General features: G+C 41.2%; 1 protein-coding gene across 4 annotated transcripts in view; it reads left to right on the forward strand.

Moving 5' to 3' along the window:
• The window catches only part of LOC121233975, a 27,799-nt gene continuing 2,703 nt past the window's right edge, over positions 1-25,096 (forward strand). Inside the window, exons 1-26 of one of the 4 annotated variants that reach the window (XM_041129761.1) lie at positions 2-217; positions 345-504; positions 624-760; positions 1,006-1,122; positions 1,337-1,480; positions 1,759-2,145; positions 2,233-2,390; positions 11,216-11,337; positions 11,448-11,539; positions 12,983-13,229; positions 13,338-13,401; positions 13,684-13,832; positions 13,945-14,015; positions 14,119-14,292; positions 15,088-15,159; positions 16,229-16,330; positions 16,411-16,500; positions 16,846-16,921; positions 17,003-17,096; positions 17,204-17,273; positions 17,385-17,564; positions 21,939-22,061; positions 22,159-22,242; positions 22,325-22,509; positions 22,696-22,834; positions 22,904-22,963. In XM_041129761.1, the coding sequence (XP_040985695.1) occupies positions 119-217; positions 345-504; positions 624-760; positions 1,006-1,122; positions 1,337-1,480; positions 1,759-2,145; positions 2,233-2,390; positions 11,216-11,337; positions 11,448-11,539; positions 12,983-13,229; positions 13,338-13,401; positions 13,684-13,832; positions 13,945-14,015; positions 14,119-14,292; positions 15,088-15,159; positions 16,229-16,330; positions 16,411-16,500; positions 16,846-16,921; positions 17,003-17,096; positions 17,204-17,273; positions 17,385-17,564; positions 21,939-22,061; positions 22,159-22,242; positions 22,325-22,509; positions 22,696-22,834; positions 22,904-22,963 (3,396 nt within the window). In that variant the 5' untranslated portion in view covers positions 2-118. Of the gene's footprint in view, positions 218-344; positions 505-623; positions 761-1,005; positions 1,123-1,336; positions 1,481-1,758; positions 2,391-11,215; positions 11,338-11,447; positions 11,540-12,982; positions 13,230-13,337; positions 13,402-13,683; positions 13,833-13,944; positions 14,016-14,118; positions 14,293-15,087; positions 15,160-16,228; positions 16,331-16,410; positions 16,501-16,845; positions 16,922-17,002; positions 17,097-17,203; positions 17,274-17,384; positions 17,565-21,938; positions 22,062-22,158; positions 22,243-22,324; positions 22,510-22,695; positions 22,835-22,903; positions 22,964-25,096 lie in introns of all 4 variants that reach the window. The other 3 variants (XM_041129762.1, XM_041129763.1, XM_041129760.1) reach the window with 3 other exon arrangements.

Genomic DNA, 25,096 nt, shown 5'->3' on the forward strand with positions numbered 1-25,096 from the left:
CTCCCTCTCTCTCTCTCTCTCTCGCTCTACCCTCTCTTCATTTCTTACGTTACGGCGTTCAAATAGAGAGACAAAAGAGTGAAAAGCAGGACCGGGAGAGAGCGTGGGAGAGATAGGCATGGTTTCAACGAGGCGAAGTGGATCTATCTCTGGTAACAACAACAGCAAGAGATCATCTTCCTCCGAAGATAAACCTCCCTCACCTAAGCGTCAAAAGGTGTTCTTTCCCACCACACCGAACGAAAAATCTTAATCGAATTCAACGCTTTTGCTTTTGGTTTGTTCAATCTGTGGGAGCGTCGAAGTCTCTGGGCTTCTTGAGCAATTGATTTCTTTGATTTCAGGTTGATAATGGCGGTGCCTCGGAGAAACCGACTACAGCCGTGGCTGAGATTTCTAAGGAATCTTGTGGGCCTGCGACATCGGAAAATGCTCCGACCGCCGGTGATGCCGTCAGCCCTGGGAAGGGCGAGGCCGCCCCTGTTGCGGCGCCGATCGCTCAGGGTGCGCGTTTCTCTCTCACTCTCTGTGAAGCTTTTTTCTCTGCTTGCGTATTTTGAATTGTCATTTTTATTAAATATTAAAAAATTTACAATTTTAGAGATTTGCTTTTGGTTTTGAAGGGGCTACGCCGGCTGTGATGGTGGATAAGCAGAAAAGTTCGTTCTCTTCGTGGAGTGTATACCAGAAGCGGAACAACCCGGCGACGACCTTCGAGAACTCAATACCGTGGTGCATGCTTCTATCACAGTCTGCGCAGGTTTTTTTTTTTTTTTCCCTTCTGGTTTTTGGGTGCTTATTAACTATACTGTCTAGCTGAATTAGTTAGCAAAGCTTCAATTAAAGCATTTCTTTTGGTTAGCAGCGTTTTTTTGGTATCGCAGTCTTATATTTTCGGCTCAAGGATCGGATAAGGCGGCACACTCATACATATTTTGGGTTTGAAATGAATTGGAAATTCGGTAACTTTTTCTATGTGTTAAGTGTTTCCTTTATATGCTGCAGAATCGAAATGTTCCCATCAACACCGAGACCTTTGTGATTGGTTCAAGTAGAAACTGCAATTTTCCTTTGAAGGATCAGAGTGTTAATGGGCATCTATGCAGAATCAAGCACACGCAGGTAAATATATCTTGGGCTTTGGTTAGTAGCAAAATTTTGGTAGGATTAATACGAACTTCGGCATTTTTTTTGCTCACCGGCAAGCACATTCCTGTGCTTGTGATTTAGCTTGCTGTGATTGTACTTGGGAATACTTGGTTTCCTGTGTTTTTGGTGATAATTTCCTTAGAAACATGTACATGCAGTGTAATTCATTGTTTATGGACATGATCAGGGTGACGGCAGTGATGTAGCCGTGCTAGATATTCTCGGGAGCAAGGGAACAGTGCAAGTGAATGGGACAACTCTCAAGAAGAGTGGTGGCAGCTGTGTGTTGAACTCAGGTGATGAGTTGGTATTTGGAGCAAACCATGCTTACGTATCCTTTTCTTTAGGTTTTGGGTGTTTAGTTAAATTAGTTCTCTTTTTCTCCCCACCCTCTTTTCTAGTCCTTTTTATGCTTTTCCTCGTATATTTCCCTGCGTTATTTTTTTTTGGAAGAGTTTTCCTGTGTTGAACTGTATTCATATTTTTTTTTTCTTTTGGTAATTGAAGATTTCATAAAAAAACATTGATCTTTCATACTTATCAACTCAGATCTTTATCAACATATTTTCTATACCGTGTGTATGTGTTCCTTAATCCTCGTCAACATAGGTCTTTCAGCATCTGATAAATGAGATTTCAGTCAAAGGTGCGGAGGTTCAAAGTGGTATTGGCAAGTTTCTGCACCTTGAAAGGAGGGCAGGGGATGCTTCAGCTGTGGCTGGAGCTTCCATACTGGCCTCTCTTTCTAGCATGAGACGGGATCTTTCTCGTTGGAAGTCTCCAACTCAGACCACCAACAAAGTCCACCAGGGTCATCAGATTCCTCCTCATTCTCTTGTTCACGATGGCACGGAAGTTGAGCTTGATCTCGAATGCAACTCGGCACCAAACGTCGAGAGTGATAAAGCTGCAGAAGTCGGAACAATAGACAAGAGCACTCTTCATGATTGCAACCCAGACTCTGGCATAGAGGCAGGCAATGTAAAACTCTATGGGGTGAATGATTTGCTAAGGCCTTTGTTCAGGATGTTAGCTCAATCATCTAGTTGTACACTGAAATTGAGCAAAAGTATCTGTAAACAGGTTTTGGAAGAAAGAAACGATTGGATGAGGGATTCGCAGCCAGCATCAACATCGGGTATGTCTTTGCGGTGTGCAGTATTTCGAGAAGACGTTCGTGCAGGAATTATTGATGGAAGACACATAGATGTTTCATTTGATAATTTCCCTTACTATTTGAGGTATATCTCTTTCATGATATCCTATGTTCACTGTTGTTTACAAGCATCATGCTGTTGCAATTCATTTCATTGGATCTCTTCAAATCTTTTATATCTTTTCAACTCCAAATTATTAGTATGTGCAGTTTTTTTTTTCTTAATTCTTTTTTTTGTAAACAAGATTTATTGATCAAAAGAATAGGCAAAAATCCAAGTATATAGGACATATGCAAGAGCAACGCCTATGTGTGCTTAATTTAGAGATACAAGGAATTCATGAAATGACAAGCCATGAAAATCAATTACAATCGACCAATGGAGTAAAGTATTAAAAAATAGACTTCTAAGCTCCTCCGTTGACCGTGCTTGATATTCAAAACTTTTTTCGTTCCTCTCCCTCCAAATACACCATCATAAATATATTAGAACCATCTTTCAAATAGAGGCAATCTGAGAGTTACCTTGGATGGCTTTCCAAGAAGTTAGGAGGTTGTGATACCCCATATGATAAGGATAAGGGTAGGTGGTACATGAGATCCCACATTGTTTGGAAATGATAAGGGTAGGTGGTATATGAGATCACGCATTGCTTGAAAATGAGAAATTATTGCTCTTTATAAGGTTCTAATGTGGCTCTAATTGTATCATTGACTAGTCCTTTTGGAGTATAGACCATGTGGTTTGGGCCTTTTATTGGGGCTTTACAAATGGTATCAGAGCCTATCTCAACTAGAAATGTGGGACTTGAATCGTGCCACCTACGACGGACTGACTGGACGAGGACGTTGGTAATTTAAGGGGGATAGATTGTGATATCCCATATGATAAGAATAAGAGTAGGTGATGTATGAGATTCCACATTACTTGGAAATGAGAATTTTTTGCTCTTTATAAGGTTCCAATGAAGCTCCAATTGTATCATTGACTAGTCCTTTTGGAGTATAGACCATGTGGTTTGGGCCTTCTATTGAGACATTATAGAGGTCCACTACATGTCTCGACATCACCCAAGCTAATCCCACCCGAGCAAAAACTTCATTCCACAATGTCTTAGCAATCTCACAATGAAGTAGTAGATGGTTAACCGACTCTTCACTCTTTTTACACATACAACACTAATCCAAGATTATGATTCGACATTTCCTTAGATTGTCTAGAGTGAGGATCTTCCCCAAGGAAGCTGTGCATACAAAAAACTTTGCCTTTAGGGGTGCCATTGTCTTCCAAATACTCTTTCATGGAAATGAATTTGCACCATGTATTGTCATGACTTTGTAGAAGGAGCGGACTGAGAACTTCCTTATCTTAGAAGGGCACCAAAAGATCTTATCTTCAACTCCCGCTAACAACTAGGTGGAGTACACTAGGTCATAGAACTCCCATAAAACCCCAATTTCTCAATCTTGTGCATCTCTAAGAAATGTGACATTCCATTGTGGAGTGCCGTTAAAGAGTATGAAGAGTTCCGCAATCGAGGCTTCTTTCATGCTTGCTAAGCCATAAACTTATGGAAAAGTTTCCTTGAGTGCCATATCGCCACACCATACATCGTGCCAAAATTTAATTTTGGATCCAACACCCACTTTAAAGCAAGTATATCTGAAATATGTGTGCCAACCTCTTCTTATGTGCTTTCATAGCCCCACCCCATGAGGCCCACTCACCTCCTTGGCACACCATCCTCCCCATGGTTCCCCATGCTTCAATTCAATGATGCTTCTCCACAAAGCCCCCTTCTCATTGTGATATCTCCATAGCCAGTTACCAAGTAAAGTTTTGTTGGAAAACTGCAAGTTCTGAATACCCAAACCTCCTTCTTGAATAGGAGAGCAGATTTTGGCCCATTTCACTTCATTTCACCAAGTGAAATTTGAACTCATCATTGATCCCCCCCCCCCCCCCCCCCCAATAATAAGTCACGTTGAAGTTTTTTCATGCGATGAGCCACTTTGATGGGGAGCGGGAATAGTGATAGGAAATAAGTTGGCAAGTTGGAAAGAGTGCTTTCGATTAGGGTGACCCTCCCACCTTTGGATAAATACATCATTTTCCAACTAGCCAATTTCCTCTCCATTTTTTCTAGAACATTATCCCAAATAGATATTGATTTGAACGGAGCACCCAATGGAAGGCCAAGGTATTTCATTGGCAATTGAGATATCTTGCATCCCAAAATGGAAGCCATACACTCCACATTAGGAACATCCCCCACCGATACTACTTTTGATTTGGCCAAGTTCACTTTCAACCCTAATACAGCTTCAAAGCATAAAAGAAGAGCTCTCAAGGGTTGGATTTCATCATGTTGAGCCCCATAAAAAATTAGTGTCATCGGCGAATAATAGATGGAACATGATGAGAGTGTTAGTGGTGGCTTCCCTCACTGAGAATCCATATATGAAACCACCCTCCACAATGCCTGATATCATCTTGCTAAATGCTTCCATCACAAAAACAAAAAGTAACGGAGATAGAGGGTCACCTTGTCTCAAGGCTCGCGAACTCTTAAAAAAGCCTTTTGGTGAGCCATTCACTAAAGCCAAGAAGCAGGTCGTAGAAATACAATGATAGATCCAAGTACACAATTTCACACCAAAACTACATCTCTCGAGCATGTAAAGCAAGAATCTTCAATTGACATGATCATAAGCTTTTTCCTTGTCCAACTTGCACAATAGCCCCGACTCTCTCGACTTGAGTCTACTATCCAAGTATTCGTTAGCAATAAGCACCGAGTCGAGAATTTGCCTACCTTTGACAAAAGCATTTTGAGGCTGTGATATTAACTTATCCATTACCTTACTTAATCTATTTGCCAAAACTTTGGAGAGAATTTTGTACACCCTGCCTACCAAGCTAATGGACGATAATAACTAACCTCCACAACTCCCACCAAAAAGTTTCAACTGCTTGAGACAATTTTGACCCATGAAACAAAGATCAGCCAGCAACATCCCGCCGCCATAGTGAGTGAGAGAAAACCCTAACTCATCCATCCCGCCGCCACCCCTCACCCACCTTTGATCGGAGAGTGACACCTCACCTCCATCACAGAGGAGGCCGGCGGGCCCTAGTGTCCTTGCTGAGGGCCGTCCGACGTCGGTCCATTCCGGCAAACTGGTTCTTTCGCTATTCCTCTTTGTCGGAGGTGTCAAACTGTCGTCGTGCACTTCGACACCGCCGCAGACTTGACCGACGGACTCCAACGACTCCATTATGTGGCCTCCGACGTCGGTCCTCCTTTGGGGACCGGGAGTTTTTTTTTTGTTACCTCTTCCGGCGACCTGCGACTTGAGTCTTTGCCTCTGCCATCGCCACGGGCTTGATCAACGGACTCTAGCGACCCCTTTGTGGGGCCTCCGACGTCGGTCCTCCTCCGGCGACTGGGAGTTTCTTCTGTTTTTCCGTTAACTCAGTAAAGGGGCATTGTGGCTTAGCCTCTTGAAGCTTTTTGCATAAATACTTGACAAAATGAAGCCCTTCAGCTTGGGAAGCCCCTGCATCTGAAGTCGAAGGCATTATGGGTAAGCTGGTGCGCTTTTGGGTGGAATCGAAGGCTTTTGAGCTTTTGCCAGAAACATGGAGGTCTTCATTAAATTGTGGAGAGAAGCAGAAGGGTTTGGAGATTTGTAGTGATGGGTCGTAGTGGTATAGAATGGCTGATGGCTATGGTGGAAGCAGTATTACAGGCGGGGAGAAATTTAGATTTCACAAAACACTTGCGCGAAGGAAACAAAACATTCATGGCTCAACGATGCTCCAACGAGTATGGTAGGTATCTAACTGTCGCCGAGTATGGTGGAGGAGGCCGGCAGAGTGTTGTAGTCATTCTTGAAGGGTATGAAGGTTTGGGTTGGGAGAAGTTTGCTGCGAAATTACGAGGAGTTGGTGGATATGCTTTTTGCTGATGGTTCAAGGAAGGAAAACCAGAAGAAGAATGAGAACATCAGCTTGGAGGTGAATCATATAGAAACCCAAGTACATCCATGGTGGTGAGGCGATCATATGCAGCAGCTCTGAAGATGGTTCATGCTTTGGGGGTTCACAATGAGGGGAATGGTGAAAGTGGTCTGCAGATCACGCCTCAGAACCAGCTTGTCGTGATGCACAATTCTTTAAAGGAGATGGAAACCCAACTTGTCGAATTGAAGACAGCGAATCAGCGATAGTTTTATTGTCTACGAAAATAGACCTGCTTTCAATTGGAGGCAACATGGGTGAAAGAAACAAGACTAAGATAGGCCCGAATCCTTTAAACTCAGATAAAGGAAAACGGAAAACTGGATTCGGCCCTGTCCCTATAACCAAATCTAGGAGAGTATGGCGGGTCAAAAGGAAATCTGGGTTATTTGAAGTGGGTTCTACATCAGGTATCAGCGTAGAGACATCAATAATGGAATGCCATTCGCCTCAGGTAACACAGGATAGACTGATAGTCGGTATTACACCCTTGGTACCCAAAGAAACTATGGCTCCCTCATCGGAGTTAAAGGAAAATGGTGTATTGTCGAGGTCTAAAGGGGATGTAGGATCTGCTGAAGTTGCACATAAAGGGTCATTAGAGGTGAAGGGACTTGATGTCATACCATTAGAGAGAACCAATGGAGTTGCTGAGGAGGTATGGGATTTGAATATGGGTTTGGCGTTGCTCCCTTGGTCTCTCTTCCTCCAATAGCGGATTGGATTCTGCCTAAAATTAACGAGATTTAGCAATTTGTGGGAATTTCACATGGAGGATGTGAAGACCAATTAAAAAACTAATCATTGCGATTGAGGCAAGCCACGCAATTGAAACCAAATCAAGTTTCAAGAAAAGCAGGGAGTTACAACGCTTTTCTTGGGCAATCAACTACAACACTAGGGATAGTAGCTCAACTAGAGGGAAGTCTAAAGGGAGGGCATTGTGACACGAAACAAGGGGTTGGGGTGGAGTTTTCGGGTAGAGTTTTAGTTCTACGGGAAACAAGGGGTTGGGGTCGGGTTTGGTGTATTTTGGGTTGTCTTTCACGGGTTTTTTGGGTCATTAGGGGCTTTCTATTATGGACAAGGTGTTTTTTTGTATACATTTAGTATACTTGGTTACTCTTTTCGATATATATAATATTTTTACTTATAAAAAAAAAAAGCCATAGAGAATCCATCCGGGCTTGGAGCTTTGTCACTTGCCATGCTTTTCAAAACTCCCTTGACCTCTGTCTCTTCAAATGGCCGTTCAAGCTGTTCTACTTCCTGCGAGCCAAGGACGTCGAAAGTAAGCCCATCTAATCTTGGTCTCCAGGAGAATTGTTCCAAGAGTACATTCTCATAATATTTTACAACATGATCAGAGATCTCATCTTGGTTTGAGGAAGCCACCCCATCAATCTTCAGCGTCTCTATGACATTGTTTCTTCTATGTGAATTAGCCAACCAGTGGAAAAATTTGGTGTGTTTATCCCCTTCCTTCAATCATAGTGCTCTCGACTTTTGGCTCCAAGATATTTCTTCCAATAGAGAGACCCTTTTAATATTCGTTGTCACTTGGATGAGAGCCCTCTTCTTTTAAGATAGTTCCCTCTTCTCTTCCACTCCCTCCAAACCTTTGAGTTCCTTGAAAAGAGTATTTTTTTGGCCTCCCACATCACCAAACACGTGCTCGATCCATACCTTGAAATCTTTCTTCAAGGACTTCAATTTGCATGCCAAGACATAACTAGGTTTTCCATAGAAGTGATAAGACCACCGCTATCTTACTTTGTCAAGAAATCCTTCTGAATTCAATCACATATTCTCAAACTTGAAGTACCTTGGGCCTCCATGGATACCTCCACAATCAAGGAGGATAGGAAAGTGATCTGAACACAACCTAGGGAGTCTTCTTTGAATGAGATCCGGATAGTGTGCTTCCCATTCGGGTGATACTAGATATCTATCAATCCTTGACCAAGAGGGGAGTTCTATTGCTAGACCAAGTGAAAGAACCACTTGCAAGAGGAATATCCAGTAAATCGTGTTCAGAAATAAAAGTAGAGAAATCCACCATAGTTGGGTTAAAACTAGAGCCACCCGATCTTTCACTCGGGAAGCGAGTGACATTGAAATCACCATCAATACACCAAGGTAAGTCCCATATGCTATTTGTCTTGCCAACTCATCCCATAATAAACTTCTAGTACGATCTATATTTAGACCATAAACTCCAGCGAAAACCCACCGAAAGCCGTCTACAACATTCTTAAAAGAACAAGCCACCATAAAATCCCCCAAACATTCCTCCATCATTTCTACCACCCTTTTATCCCACATCACTAAGATGCCACCCGAGGCCCCTTGGGATGGTAGGTAATGCCACCCCACTTGATGACAACCCCACAAACTCCTTATAATGCAAAGGGGAATAAATTCTAATTTCGCTTCTTGCAAACATACAATGTCCACTCTCCATTTACGTAGCATGTTTTTAACTTTGAGGCGCTTTCTCTTCTCATTCAGCCCCTTTACATTCCATGAAACAATTTTTAGTTTCATAAAATAACCTCCATTGCCCTTCCCTTCGGTCTTTGACGGTTAGAGCTCCTCTCGCTTACTCCAACACGGACTGTCCAATCAAGCCTTTTTTAATTCTCTAGCTTTCTTCTTAGAAGAATTGAGCTCCCTAAGCGAGCTAGGATGAGGCTGTCCAGCCTCAATTGCTGCCAAGAGAGCTATGAATTGGTCCTCATAGTCTTCACACAAGATTCCCGCACAACGTTGAATATCCTTTGCCTTGTGTAATACCCAATCTGAGGTCTGAATGTTGCTATTGTTGCTTGGGTGGATAGAAACCGGTGGAGTAGGTTCTTCCCAGTAAGCAGCTGCATTGACCAAAGGACCTGCTTGTGCCTCCCTCAACTGGTCTGAGTCATGATGTACCATCTTCAAATACTCTCCCTGCGCCCCAACTGAGTCAACCACTACCAAAGAGTGGCCTGGAATTTCTTCATCCCCCGTAATACACTCTTTGTAGGTCCACTCCACTCGTTGAACAAAACCTGGGCTCCTTATACCTTCGATTTCCATGATTGGCACTGTCTGTGAAGAGATCATGGTGTTCCTGTCGATTCCTACATGCCGGACAAACATTTCTGCTTCAAAACCAAGTTCCATAGCTGTTGTTCTTATCATTGGTGCCGGCGCCGGCACCACCACCACGGCATCCTGGATGTCAACTGTTGGTTCGCCTCCCTCGGTCGACCTTGTTTGTGATGTCCTCGACCTAAGTGATGTCGTCTTCGATGGTGTTGTTGCAGCTCTAGATGTCGACCCGATTTCGAAGATCGGGTGACCCAGCATTTTGACCCACCATTGCTGGGCTGGATGTGCAGTTTTAAGATGCAATTCCATTTTAATGACTTGCTTTATATTCTAATTTGTTTTCCCTTATTTATGTTCTAGATTGAGGCCATGAGAGTTTTGGGGATATTATGCAGATTGGTAGTTGGTTTTGTCTTGGGTAAAAACCTAGATATTCTAAACATATTGAATCCTACCTTTGTTAAGGCAACTCTTGTATCTGTTTTAACTTTTAGTGTACCCTTTGGTTATCAAATTGTTGGTTTCAAATTCTTTGGCAGCGATAGAAGAAGAAAAACTAATTTCACTAAGTTATTATTGAATGCATTGGGTAATGCAGCTGCTTTATATTGCTCTAGGGTGGCTTAGAGACCTAATATCCTAGGATTAAATAGTAAATGTTGATTGTACTTTTTATTTAGAAAAAGAAAATGATGGTGGTGCTTTAACTTCTGAATGATTTTTTTTTTTTTTTTTTTTAAGTTTTAATGTAGAGATTGTAATAATGCAGCAAGAATAAATAAAAGGCCCTTGCTTATTGACGAACCAGTTTGTTTTGGTAGATGGTGGCTTACCTTATTTCATAAATTCCATGGTCTGCGAATTCTGAAGAGCTTTTTTTGGATATACAGGAACATTTTTCTTGATGTTTCCTTGGGGACTTTTCCCATGGATTTTCTATGGATGAAATTCACTTTTAGGGACCTGAATTCCTCCAAAAGATTTTATTTCATGCTAGAAGCAACAAGGGGAACCAAAGGTAGGGTGGGATTGCTTGAAGCACCCGAACCCGATTCCTGCCCTTTGCTCAGTTAGGTTTCAAGCATTAGAACATTTCACCTTGATCAGTGGAACTTTTTGGAGTGCATAGTGGGGTATAAATCAGTATTAGGAATCTATGTTCACTTGTTAGAATGATTGTAGCACATGCCATCTATTCTGGAGAGCCAAAGTTTTGGTGGCAAACATTATGTGAGACACGGTGAGTGATAACTTGGTTCTAATAGAAGTCTTTAGGGATGGACATTGGAAATTTTTAACCACATCATATCATTTGTTTATAGCTCTATATAGTTATTTTCTCATTCAACCTTGGAAATCATCAGATCAATTGATTATTAGCTAGGTGTGTTGTGGTTTACCAACTTGGATTTATAAATTGGTAACTCCTAGGGGTTGGCTCAAGTGGTAAAGGCCTTGGTCTTTGTGGTATGCTCCATCCAGGTCTAAGGCTCGAATCCTCTTGGGTGTAAACAATTTCTAGGGGTCGTCGGACTAGGGAAACTTCCCCTTTAATTACTTGAGATGCACTTGCGGGGAAACTTCTAGCCGAGGCCTGTGTACCCTCGGTATTAGTCAGGACTTTGTTCTGGGACACCCGGTGCAAAAAAAAAAAAAGAAAAAGAAAAACAGATTTTACAGAGCTGTCATTTCCTTATTCTCATTTGTTAACTGGTGCACAGCTTGTTGGATGGCTCTTGATCTTGAATTAAGCAATTATAACTTGTGGTTTCATTTTTTTCCCTCTCTTGCAGCGAGAACACAAAAAATGTGCTGATTTCAGCTTCATTTATACACTTGAAGCATAAAGAACATGTAAAGTACACCTCAGAGCTTACTACTGTGAACCCTCGAATTTTGCTATCTGGTCCAGCAGGTATGTGAGTATTTTGTGCAAAGTTTAATATTCAAGATATGTTTCGAGGTTCTATTGACTTACCTTCCAAAAAATTGAATTGGAATTTTTGTTTACAAATCTCTTTGTAGGGTCTGAAATATATCAAGAGATGTTGGCAAAGGCACTTGCTAACTACTTTGGTGCTAAATTGCTCATATTTGATAGCCATTCATTTTTGGGTGTAAGATAAAATTACCTTCTTGAGCGTAAAATTAGAATTTCATTCATGCGTAGCATCTTTTTTTATTCTAATACTTGATTTAAGCTCTCCTCTTTCCTTACCGACTGTTTTGATGGGCTCCAATGACTACTGCTCGTTACGCTCCATTGATTTGTTCTCTTTTGATGTGATCTTTATTGCAATACCCTAGGTTTAGGATATGAGGATGGTGAATGATATCTCACATTGCCTGAAAATGATAAGTTTTTGCTTTTTATAATAATTTGAAGGGTTCTAATTGTGACATTGACTAGTCCTTTTGAAGTATAAGCCTAGATGTGGCTTGGAATTTCCTTGGGTCATTACTAATGGTATCTAAGTCAATCCCAATCAATAGTGTGAGACTTTTTTTTTTTTTTCTTTTTTGACAAGTAAAATATTATATATATCAATAGGAGTAACCAAGTACACTTGACGTATACAAGAAAGCACCTAGCCCATACTAGTGAGCCTCTATTGACCCAAAAAGCCAGTGAAAAACTACCCAAAATACACCAAGCCCGAATTGGAATGGAACACACCTCCCCAACCCCAACCTCTTGTTTCCTGTAAAACTAATACTCCACCCGAAACTCTCTCTACGAGAACGTCTTCACAATGCCCTCCCTTTAGTCTTCCCGAAACTTGAGCTGTGTCACCCACAATGGATTGACCTAATGAAGACTTAAAGAACATAAAGATGAGAGATTGTACTTATCAAAAAATAAATATTAAAACATTTAAAAAAGGGATGTGAGGTGTAATACCTTGAATGGAGTATACTTAATTCTTTTGATCAATAAAATCTTGTTTACCGATAAAAAAAAACCTTGAATGGAGTATAAGAGGGTGGTGAATGGGAGCTGACTTTGCAAGGGAGTGATATTTTTTTGCCCTTTGGAGTGATTTGATGGGTTCCAGTTGTAACCTTGACTAGTCCGTTTGAAGTGTAAGCTCAAATGTTGTTTGAGTTTTCCTTTGGTTGTTACAAAAGGGTTTATTTGATACCACTTATCCTTGGCAATAACGTCTCGCTTCTTGGCAATAGGGGATCCCATTCACTGCTGTCTTATACTTAATTCCGTGCATTACAATCTCTCATCCTTGGATTCTTGATCCTGTGAGGTTATTTTACTGTAGATGGTATGGCTTAAATCATACATTTCTAGTTGAGCTAGGCTCCGAAACCTTTGGAACTACCCAAGGAAAGCCCAGGCTAAATATAGGCCTATACTCCAAAAGGACTAGTATAGGTTACAATTGTAGTCCTTTTGAATCATTATAAAGGGCAAGAAGTTCTCACCCTAGGCAATGTAGAATCCCGTTCACCACCCTCTTATACTCAGTCCAGGGTATTATATTACTAGTCTTTATTAAAGATGATTAAGCTGATCAATTGGAATATCTATAATAAATGTGTTGTAGGGTTTTTCATCAAAGGAAGCAGAGCAGCTGAAGGATGGAGATAATGCAGAAAAGTCCTGCAACAGCCCCAAACAAAGTCCTTTAACCATGGACTTGGCTAGGAGCATGGATCCATCAGCAGGTGAAGCGGATCCACCCAGCTCTTCAAATGCACCTTCTTCTTATGGCCTAGACTCTCAACCTAATATAGAGACTGAAACTGTGCCCTCTACCTCTGGGACAGCAAAAAATTACTTGTTTAAAATAGGTATGCCATTTGAAATTATATCTAGAGATGCTTCCAGCTTTTACCCACCTTTTGGATGTTTCAATTTTCCCCCCCTTGGCAACACTTATACGAATATGAACTATGCAGGTGATAGAGTAAGATTTAATGGTTCAACTTTGGGTGGCTCATGTCCAGCAGCATCCCCTTCACGGTAAAATGATTCTGAATAATTTACCACGGTTATTTATCTTCTTGTCTCAAGGAATACTTCCTTTCCAGATGATGTTTGCCTTTTTGATCTCCGTTTGATTTCCAATTGAACTTGAGTTTTATATTTATAAGAAAATTCATCCTTAGGCAGTGTGTGCGTGTCTTCCTCCCTCCTCTCTCAATTGAATGCGATGTTACATTTTATCATGTTATTTTGCTACAAGATGAACTTTTACGGTGACAGTGCTGTAATAAAGTATGCTTTATGAACTGAAATATGTAGGGGGCCACCTAGTGGAAGCCGTGGGAAGGTGGCATTAGTTTTTGAGGAGAATCCATTGTCAAAAGTTGGTGTAAGGTTTGATAAAGCCATAGAAGATGGGGTTGATCTGGGAGGTCGCTGTGAGGAAGGCCATGGATTCTTCTGCAATGGTAAAATCGTACCCAAGTTACACATTTTGACAAGCTTGGACCTTTCAACTTGTACTATTATTTTCAGCATCCTCTCTTGATATTTATTAACTCTCTCTCATCTCTATTTTAGTTACGGATCTTCGTTTGGATAGCACGAGCGTGGAAGAATTGGATAAGTTACTTATTAATACTTTGTTTGAGGTAGTTTTCTTCCCTGCATTAATGAATCGAGTCTTTTGAACTTGATCATCTTGTGTTTTTGTTTCATTATCTTCTTGATGACTTGATAATATCATATAATCAGGTTGTGACCAGTGAGAGTAGAAGCACACCTTTCATTCTATTTATGAAGGATGCTGAGAAGTCAATTGTCGGAAATGTAGACTCATTGTCTACATTCAAAAGCAAAATTGAAAAGCTTTGTGATAATGTGGTCGTAATCGTTTTGCACACTCACACTGATAATCGCAAAGAGAAGGTAATGTTAATGTGATTATGAATCTGTCAACCATGTTGGGGACTTAATTTCCCCTCAATCATGTCTTGTATAAATGTAGCATTCATTTGGCCTATCAGATCATGCTGTCTGCATTCCTTATGCTACATTTTGTTGACTCTATGCTTCAATCCTGATAACTTTATTTTTTCTTATTTTGCCCCCCTTTTGCCAGATAATATATCTTTTCATTGTTAAATTTGGAACTTACTAGATATGAATAAATGCTGCAACACATCATTTATCAAGGATAGGAGCAGTGGTGCTGGGAGGTCACCTAGCCTAGGTGGAGCGCCTGGATGAAGTGCAAACTGCCTTCATCTGGAAAGGGGAATGGGAATGGGGATCACTGACTACCAAGACTGAGAGGCATACAATTCTGAAAGAGGGAGTTTAAAATAGGTCCTGGTGGAGAAGTATTCATCAAAGTCTACTCCGATATGTTTGCTGCTTTCCACTATGGTGTGAGCCAACTAGATTATCCTATCCACATCCTGCTATCAAAGCATTATGCCATTTACCTGCTTTTATGCTCCTTAACAGAGCAACCCACTTTTTGAGGGTGGCATTTGGAATGGTGACTTACTTGTCATTTTTCCTTCTCGGCGACTTAATAGTTATTTAAGAGAACAAAATATAGTGGACTTAGAAAATATTATGATAAGAGGTCATCAGTGTCGAGTAGAGGTCAAATCTTGGATACATGCAAAGCCGGTACTTTTTAGCTTTGTTATGCACAATTGTGATGATCTCACTGTATATTTGTTTTTCTTACAGTCACATCCTGGTGGTCTGCTTTTTACAAAATTTGGCAGCAATCAAACCGCACTTCTTGACTTGGCTTTCCCGGTAGAGCTCATACCTCTTAAATAGTCATGGCTCCCTATTTTGCCTTGAGGTTTTGCAAGTTTTGGTTTCTCTTTTTCCCATTGTGAATGTGGGTTCCTTTGGTATGAAAAAAAATGGCCATCACACTTTGCAGTGTATCTTCTGGTTTCTTTACACACAAGACTTTTATGGAGGCGTTTCTATAAGTTAATCTTGTTTTGATGCTTTGTGATTTCACTGACATATCATCATCGTTCCTGTTTTTCCTCGTGCATCATTTATTTAAATATGCAGCAAGGACAAAGAAAAGGAAATTTACAGTTTAGGATATTCACTTTACCATTTTAGGGTTTGAAGTGTATGTGTGATTTTATTCTTCAGCCATAATATCTAAAAACTTGTATAATTTTCAGGTAAATGTGTTTTTAAGAAAGACAATCTGTACAATAACACGGGCATACTGCTGACACAAAAAGATCACATGAAAGATAAAAGTCCCATCACCAACTCAGAATTACAAATATGGTCGTCACTAACCCATCTTTGAATATACCAACAATATATGCTAGACCACCAAAGCCAACAATTATCTTGAGTTGGCTTGAGACCGTCAATTTATATCTTTTTGGCTTGTAGTTGCTAAAACTACAAGTTGCAAACATAGAAATTCTTGATAGCTGAAATGCATTTCTGAAAGGGAAAGGCGCAGATAACTACGTTGTTCTGGGCCATATTGTGAACTGACTTAAAGTCTTATATGGGGTTCTTTCACTTCTATTTTCATCGAGTTATTGCAGGTTAAGATTACTTCTAGTGTATGATATCTATATTTTACCTATTATATATATAATGGTATATATAATGGAGAGTAGAAGCGGGGAAGTTAATTTCTTTCACTCTAATAACTAGTTTTTATGCATAGAAATCTTTGCTTTTTATATTTTTGAACATTTCTATGTGTTCTCTTTGACATAAAGACAAACATATTTAAGTGGCTATTGTATAGGTTGCTGACTGAAAACTCTGAAATTGTGTTGTGGCTGACAGAATTGTTCAGGAATATAACGTTACTGTCTTCTAATTTTATCAGGATAGTTTTGGAAGGCTGCATGAGAGGGGTAAGGAAGTCCCGAAGTCGACAAAAGTTTTGACTAAACTTTTTCCCAATAAAGTAATCATACACATGCCACAGGTCTGTGTAGTGAATTCTATCTGATCATTTACTTGGGTTTTCTTTCTCAATATATTCTGAAAGCTTATAGATCATTGCAGGATGAAGAGCTTCTTGCATCATGGAAGCAGCAATTGGACCGAGATGCAGAAACCCTCAAAATGAAAGGAAATCTGAATTACTTGCGCACTGTCAGTGATTCTTCCCTGCTTAAATTTCAGATAATCACTTATCAAAACACATTTCAGAGAATCAAGCATTATTGTTGCTTTTAATACTAAGTTCATAATTACTTAATAGATTGGGACTATAGTCAATTGACTATTTAAATAAGTTATAAAAGTGTGGAATCTTGAAAAGCTCATTTAGGATGTTGTATGTTTAATGCATGGGGAGCATTGTGTCTTATATGATAGCGACACTGCCTATAAAAAAAAGGAAATCTGTGATGATACTGATTGTTGTGCATTGTTATTTGATTTTAAAATGAGGTGTTTTCCAAATGATACTCATAGTTACAGCTGATTTATGTCTAGGTTCTCGGACGGAATGGGATGGAATGTGAAGGAATTGAGGCATTATGCATTAAGGACCAAATGCTCACAAATGAAAGTATGAACTATTTTTATATATACTTGATGAGTTTACAGTTTTATTTTACTTTGTTTTATTCTATTTCATTGCATATTGCAGGTGCAGATAAGGTAGTTGGATGGGCTTTAAGCCATCATCTAATGCATAATCCTGAAGCTGATCCTGATGCTAGGCTTGTATTGTCTAGTGAGAGGTAATTAATGGATTACTTACAGCCATTATGTTCATTCTTTCTTGGCTGAAATATTAGTCATTTGATGGGAATTAAACAGTTGTAATCCAATGTTGCAATTCTAGCAGTATCCAGTATGGAGTCAGAATCTTACAGGCTATCCACAATGAATCGAAGAGCTTAAAAAAGTCACTTAAGGTGATTAGTGATTATCATACTTTCCCATGGGTAGATTATAGTTTTGATTTATTTTCTTTTGGGCACCTATTGTTTAATAAATTTCATACTGATTGTTTTCACTGAAATCAGGATGTTGCGACAGAAAATGAATTTGAGAAGAGGCTTCTAGCCGATGTTATTCCACCCACTGACATTGGAGTGACTTTTGATGATATTGGGGCTCTTGAACATGTAAAGGATACATTGAAGGAGTTGGTGATGCTTCCTTTGCAAAGGCCTGAACTTTTTTGCAAGGGCCAATTAACTAAGGTTTTATATTCTATCTGACAATGTGCTGCTTTATATAAATATTGGGAGTTACAATTTAGTGATGTATTGGATCAATCATTGAAACTAAGGTTGGACACGGACCCTCTAGTGGGAACTAACTGACAGTCTTAGGCCATCCAAACTAAGCTGATTCCACTTGTTAACAATTGGTTCATCATTGATGGTGGGTGGTGGCCTTGTCGCCAATGATGAACCGATGAGGAAATAGTGAGCATGAGAGGATTCATTTTCGATAACTGACCTGCATCCTATCGGAAATAGGTTTCGGTTAGTGATCCCCGCCCCAACCAATCAAAGCTTGCCAGTTCTGACCGGGGTTGGGGGTTGGGGTCAGTCGAAACAACCAGTTGGGTGTCATGCATCAGATCTTTTAATAAAGGCACAGAAAAATGTTCACTTTCCTCTTATGATGTTGTTTCAATCGTTATGGGGTTCTAGAGCATTCATTTTTACTTTGATCGTTGGTCTATAATAGTTTAGCTGAGAGTTTAAATTGTTTTCTAAAAGCCGTTCTACTCTTGTTTTTAATTGTTAACTTGCCGCATTGTCATTGCTCAAGTTCTGACTCGGGTCGTTGAAAAGTTGCTTATATGTGTAAAGCATATATGTATAAAGGGTTTCTGATTTTCTTCATTTTTATTTAAGTATAAGCCCCTCTGGATAAAATCCTAGTTATCCGTAAACAATTTCTCTCCGTACACTTTTGTTTGTTTGGTTGGTGATGATCTTCATGGGAGGTTGAGTGACTGTTTACTGCAAGTATGAGTAGGAAAACGAGCATGTTGAATGCTGTTGCCATTGATCGTAAGGTATTTGAGGTAGTTAGAGTTGAGCGATGGGTGAACATTACAGAGAGGGGCTGGAAGTTAGTGAGAAGTCTGCATTTGGAGTTAAGCTCGGCTTGTTGGTTCACAAAAGCTTTGGAGGATTGCTTAAAGGTGGGAAGAAAGGAGTTTTATTCAGCTCATAGAGAAGGGGACAGGGTTACATAGCCCAGAGGTGTGTTAACTCCCAAGGGGCATTCATGGCGTTGGTGGAGTTCAGACGGGGGGGTCGTAGAAATAATCTTCTCATTCCTGAAGGGGCAGATGGGAGGGGGTGGAGTAAGCTGGTGGAAGTGTTGAGGATGGCAAGCAGTGACTGTGTAGCGGAGTCGCCTCCTCCATTGGTGGTAGCGGCGACGTCAGCTCAGCCCTCGACATCGTATTTGGAGGCCCTAAAAAAATCGAAGGTTGTTTACCCACCCTATCAATCTGTCAGTTTGAGAGGAGGTGTGCTGTTGCAGGCTGGAGACGTCGCTTCTTCAGTAGAGGTGCAGGAGCGGGAAGGGGCTGGCAGTGGACTTGTCGGTGTTAATAAGGAAAATCTTTTGCGGGTTGTGATGGAAATGCAGAGGAAAATAGAAGACGTGCAGGCTGATTTAAATTTATTGAAACGGTGCGTTGAAGATGTAGTAGGGGTGGAAGTGGGTGTGGGCCAAGGCTTTCAGAATGGGCCAACAGAATGGGTACAAGCGCTTTACGCAGGCCTCAGACAAATGGTCAATGGGCAAGCTGAATGGGCCTAGGCCCGTGTGGTCAAATGGTCAGCTGAAACCAACAAGGCCCGTGTGGAGGAGATGCGGTGCGTCTGCACCAGGCCCATCGGCGGGTGGACCTCAACCACTGTTGTTGGCGAAGAGCCAGGTGGCCCTGGCGAAGGTGGCGACGCCGCCGACTGAGGCTAGGTTTCCGGAATCTGCTCCGGCGAGAAATGGAGTGTGCAATTTGTATCGGGATCCTTCCGTGTGTGTGCGATAGATGCCAATAGCTCGACGGCCACAGAACCGACAGCGGCTCCTTTGCCGATAGCAGTGGAAAGGTGCGCTGAGGCTTCTTCCTGTGAGGAGATGCCTGAGAAGGGGGGGTGTACAGAGATGGCGCGAGATGGCTGTCAGGTGGAGTTGGTGGTGCTACCGCCACCGTGTGACGCTGGTGCTGTTTCAGGTACCCAGAAACCGCCGATAACCATGATGGGAGGGTCCTCTCCCCAGACGGAGGTCTAGTGTCATCCCGAAGACCATCTTGACTCCATCGTGGTGAGGAACTTCGGCTCTGAAGCTCAATTAGAGGTTGAGGAGGCAGGGGAGGAGGTGGTTCCCGAGACCCAATCTGGCTGTGAGGTGTTGATGGTCCTTGAGACCCAATCTCCCACTTGTACTGCTGTGGTTGAATGGGAGGGTAGGAATCTTTTCGGCGAGGAAGGAAGGGGGGCGATTCCAAACCTGCAGTGGGCTTCTAGTGATGGGGACCCTATCCCACTGAATCATTTGCTTCCAAGAGATTCGAAAGCTCCGGCTTGGCTGTTTCATAAGGTGAAAGAAATGCAACACTGGATAGGAATGGAATGTGGGGGGTTATGAAGAGCAGTTTCTAGCTCTACTTACTGCAATTGAAGCGGATCATACACAGTCAAAGAAATCAGAGTAAAAAAAACAGCGGGAGTTCAACCGCCTAACTTGGTCACTGAAGTATGAAGGAAGCTCAAGTCGTAAAAAATCCAAAGGGAAGGGGCTCGCCTATTCTTTATGAAGCCGAAAATTGTGTCTTGGAACGTCCGCGGGTTAAATGAGGCGAATAAGTGGCTTCGCATAAAAAACTTGTTGCGAGAATGGAGGGTGGATATAGTATGTTTGCAAGAAACTAAATTGAAAAGTGTTTCTATAAGATTAATTTAAAGTATTTGGAGTTGCACTTATGCGGATTGGGTTTATCTAGCTTCAAATGGGGCTTCGGGTGGAATTCTAGTGATGTGGGATAAAAGGGTGGTTGAGAAAATGGAGGAGTTTGTGGGGGAGTATACAGTGGCATGCTCTTTTAAGAGCGTGGCAGATAATTTTGAATGGGCTTTTGCAAGTTTATACGGTCCAAATGTAGACAACGATAGACGCTTCCTATGGGAGGAACTTGCTGGGCTACACCACTCTCGTCAGCTGGGATAAGGTGTGTACACCACTCTCGTCTGGTGGCTTGGGTGTAAAAAATCTGAGAAATTTCAATCGGACCCTGCTTGGGAAGTGGTTATGGAGGTATAATAACGAGACTGAAGCGTTATGGAAGCAAATGATTGACTGTAAATATGGAAGCATGTGGGGGGGCTGGTGTACTGAAGAGGTGTATGGGGCTAGAGGTGTGGGAGTTTGGAAACACATTAGGAAGGGGTGGGAGGATTTTAGAAGCCATTCCAAATTGGTGTTGGGGAGGGGTTCTCGCATTTAGTTTTGGAGGGATATATGGTGTGGGAATGAGGCCCTAAATGATTCATTTCCAGCTATTTTTCAGTTGGCATGCAACCAGGAAGCTTCGATAGAGGACCTTATGCTTCTAACAGGGGACCAGGTGCAGTGGAACGTCACATTTAGTAGAGCGGCGCAAGACTGGGAAATGGACATCTTTGAGGCTTTTTTCAGCTTGCTTTATTCTGTGAAGCCAAATAGTCAGCAAGTCGATAGGCTGTGGTGGACTCCCGCGGGTAAGGGCATTTTCTCAGTTTGATCATTTTATAAGTCCCTTTCCCAAACTGCCACTACCCCGTTCCCGTGGAGGAGAATCTGGAGAAATAAGGTGCCTCCGAAAGCGATCTTCTTTACTTGGACAGCAGCATTGGGGTAGATTCGGACTATCGACAATCTAAGAAAGCGTCGATTAGTTATACTAGACTGGTGTCGCATGTGCAAGAGATCTGGCGAGACAGTAGAACACCTTTTGCTACATTGTGAGACTACTAGAGCCTTGTGGGTCGAAGTCTTTAGCCCGATAGAGTTAGCCTTTGTTATGCCTGCAACGGTGGTAGATCTATTGGCTAGCTGGACACTTCCGAGAGGAGCGCAACAAATCAAGGCGGTGTGGAAAATGATCCCGATTTGTATTATGTGGTGTATATGGCAAGAGCGCAACGATCGGACCTTCAAAAACAAAGAGTAGTCTCCGGAGGAACTTAGAACACTATTTTTCCGTACTTTATTTCTATGGGCCATTGCTTTAGATTTTAATGGCCTGAATTTTCATGATTTTCTAGTTTCCCTTGCTTCGACTAGATAGGTTTCATCTCTTGTATAACATCTTGTGTATTTGGGCTTTGCCTATCTTTATTAATACATCTTTGATTACTTATAAAAAAAAAATTTAAGTATATATGATACTATTTAAGTAATTTAATGTCTTTGACCTTGAAATTAGATTTGTCTTATTTTATTGCTTGTCCATCTGATTTGGCATGCCCATACTGTTGAACACAGCGCTTGTATAAACATCTGCTATTGAGCTTATATGATGAAGTATTTAGAAACCATCTAACTGTATATCCTGTGTCCAGCCTTGCAAGGGCATATTATTATTTGGCCCCCCTGGAACAGGTAAGACAATGCTTGCGAAAGCTGTGGCTACTGAAGCTGGTGCAAACTTCATTAACATCTCCATGTCAAGCATCACGTCCAAGGTTAACAATGATAACTTGCTTTGTCAAAGGTGACACTTTCTCTGTAACAACTTTATTTAATGATTTTTAAGTCATGGTCTTGTCCTTCGGACTGCAGTGGTTTGGTGAGGGTGAGAAGTATGTGAAGGCTGTATTCTCACTTGCCAGTAAAATTGCCCCTAGCGTTGTATTTGTTGATGAAGTAAGTTTTTTTAAACCCTTTCATGTGGAGTTTATGTTTTTTCAATCACCCTAAAATCTTTTATTACTTGGTCCTCCTATAGGTTGACAGCATGTTGGGCCGGAGGGAAAATCCAGGAGAGCATGAGGCCATGCGAAAGATGAAAAATGAATTTATGGTGAACTGGGATGGCTTGCGAACAAAAGACACAGAGCGGGTTCTAGTACTTGCAGCTACAAATAGGCCTTTTGACCTTGATGAGGCAGTCATTCGAAGGCTTCCCCGTAGGTAAAACATCCTTGCAAATAGGGCCCAAAATTTTCTTGCATACATACATAATATACACCTTACATGCACATACATTTCTCGTGCTAGGTTGTTTATTTTTCTGAGCTTTGCTCAGTTATTCCATTTCCACATCCTGATAACTTTGTGACTAAGGCTCATATTTTTATGATGGGTGCTCTTTCACAGATTGATGGTAAATTTGCCAGATTCTGCAAATAGAGCAAAGATACTAAAAGTTATACTGGCCAAAGAGGACTTGGCTCCTGACATCGATTTTGATGCAATTGCAAATATGACAGATGGATATTCTGGCAGTGACCTGAAGGTGATTTTGTTACTATTTTATTGATAGTTGCTATTATTCACGCTCATCATATTCAATCTGTCCTTGCAGAATCTATGCGTAACTGCCGCACACCGTCCAATTAAAGAGATATTGGGAAAGGAAAAAACGGTTTGTTGCTTCCATCTAATCAATGAGAAGTTTAGCAATTTATTCTTCTTGCTCAACAGTTCTCACACTGTCACTTGTTATGTATTGTCATGGTTATCTGGGGCAGGTTACACCAAATCTTGACCTGCCAATCTAGTTACCTAATATCACATGTTTGCTGATCAAAATACCAAATTATTTGAATGAGTAATTGTTAGATACTCCTAGAATACATTTTTTTTATAAGTAAAAATTTTATTCACCAAAATGTAATAGGTGAAGCCCATGTACACAGGAAGTATACAAAAGAAACACCTAGTTACATTCTAAAACTAAAAAAGCGACGACAAAAACTCATTGACGACCCCTCCATTGAGTACAATTGCAGAAAACCAACTAAGTAAAGAACTTATAAAAAATTTCCAGAATTCATCTACATTGCCTTCCTTATTATTAAAACACCTCTCATTCTTTTCCAACCAAATGCGCTACATAATACACAAAGGAATCATCTTCCATGCGGCTGCCACTTGGGAGCAAGTATGAAGACTGGTCCAACTTGCTAGTAAATCGACCACTACTTTTGGCATAACCCAGATCAATCCAGCTCTTCTAAACACACCATCCCACAACACTTTAGCCACATCACAATGTAGAAATAAATGATTCATTGATTCTGCGTCTTTTCTGCACATAAAGCACCAAACCAAAACAATCATTCCACACTTTCTCAAGTTATCTATTGTCTGAATATTTCCTATTGCAGCTGTCCATAGAAAGAAAGCCACTTTTGACGGAACATGAGCCTTCCTAATACGCTTCGAAGGAAAACAAATGTGTTGCTGATTGATCAACAACTTATAAAATGATCTAACTGTAAACTTGTTAGAAGCTGTATGTCTCCAGCACAATTGATCCCTGCCATGTCTTCTAGTATCCATTGAGTACAACAATCTGAAAAAATCAGTAACCTCCTCAATTTCCCAATCCTGAACAGGTCTGGAAAAACTAACATCCCAAAGCACCTCTCCATTAGAATAGCTCATCAACTCTAAAATTGAAGCCTGTTGATTAACAGCCAATCTGGAAACAACCGGATAGTCTCTAAACAATTCAATTTCTCTACACCAAACATCAAACCAGAATCTAACTTTTGAATCATCACCAACCACAAAGTTTTTATTTTTTGATAAGTAAAAAATTATATATATCAAAAGGAGAGACCAAGTACATTGAATGTATACAAGAAAACACCTTGTCCAAAATGACCCAAAAAGCCCGTGGAAAAACAATCCAAAATACACCAGATCCGACCCCAACCCCTTGTTTCCCGTAGAACTAAAACTCTACCCGAACACCCAACCCCAACCCCAACCCCTTGATTCCCGTCTTCACAATGCCCTCCCTTAAGACTTCCCTCTAGTTGAGCTACCACCCTTAGCGTCGTAGTTGATTGCCCAAGAAAGATGTTGTAACTCCCTGCTTTTCTTGAAATTTGATTTGATTTCAAGCGCATGGCTTGCCTCAATCGCAGTGATTAGTTCTTTAAATTGATCTTCACATCCTCCATGTGAGATTCTCACAAACTGCTGAATCTCGTTAACTTTAGGTAGAATCTAATTCGTTATTGGAGGAAGAGAGACCGGGGGAGCAATGTTTATCCCCAGACACACCAATTGCACTCCTGACTCTACACAAGGCACCAATGCCAAATCCATAGGTGCTCCAGCAACTCCATTGGTTCTCTCCATTGGAGATTCTGGCCCCTGGGGTGACAGCAAGTCCCTTCACCTCTGGGGTGATAGCGGATCTTATATCTCGTTCAGACCTCGGCAGTACACCATGTTCCTTCAACTTTGACGAGGGAGCCATAGTTTCTTCGGGGCCAAGGGTGTAATACTGACTATCAATCTATCCTGTGTTACATGAGGCGAATGACATTCCATTAATGTCTTTACGCCGATACCCGATGTAGACCCTGCTTCAAATAACCCAGATTTCCTTTTGACCCGCCATACTCTCCTGGATCTGGTTATAGGGACAGGGCCGAATCCGATCTTCCGTTTTCCTTTTTTTGAGTTTGAAGGATTCGGGCCTATCTTGTTATTTACAACCCTGTTGCCTCCATATGAAAGCCGATCTATTTTCATAGAC

This window comes from Juglans microcarpa x Juglans regia, chromosome 6D, assembly GCF_004785595.1.
Source record: "Juglans microcarpa x Juglans regia isolate MS1-56 chromosome 6D, Jm3101_v1.0, whole genome shotgun sequence".
Lineage (NCBI taxonomy): Eukaryota > Viridiplantae > Streptophyta > Magnoliopsida > Fagales > Juglandaceae > Juglans > Juglans microcarpa x Juglans regia.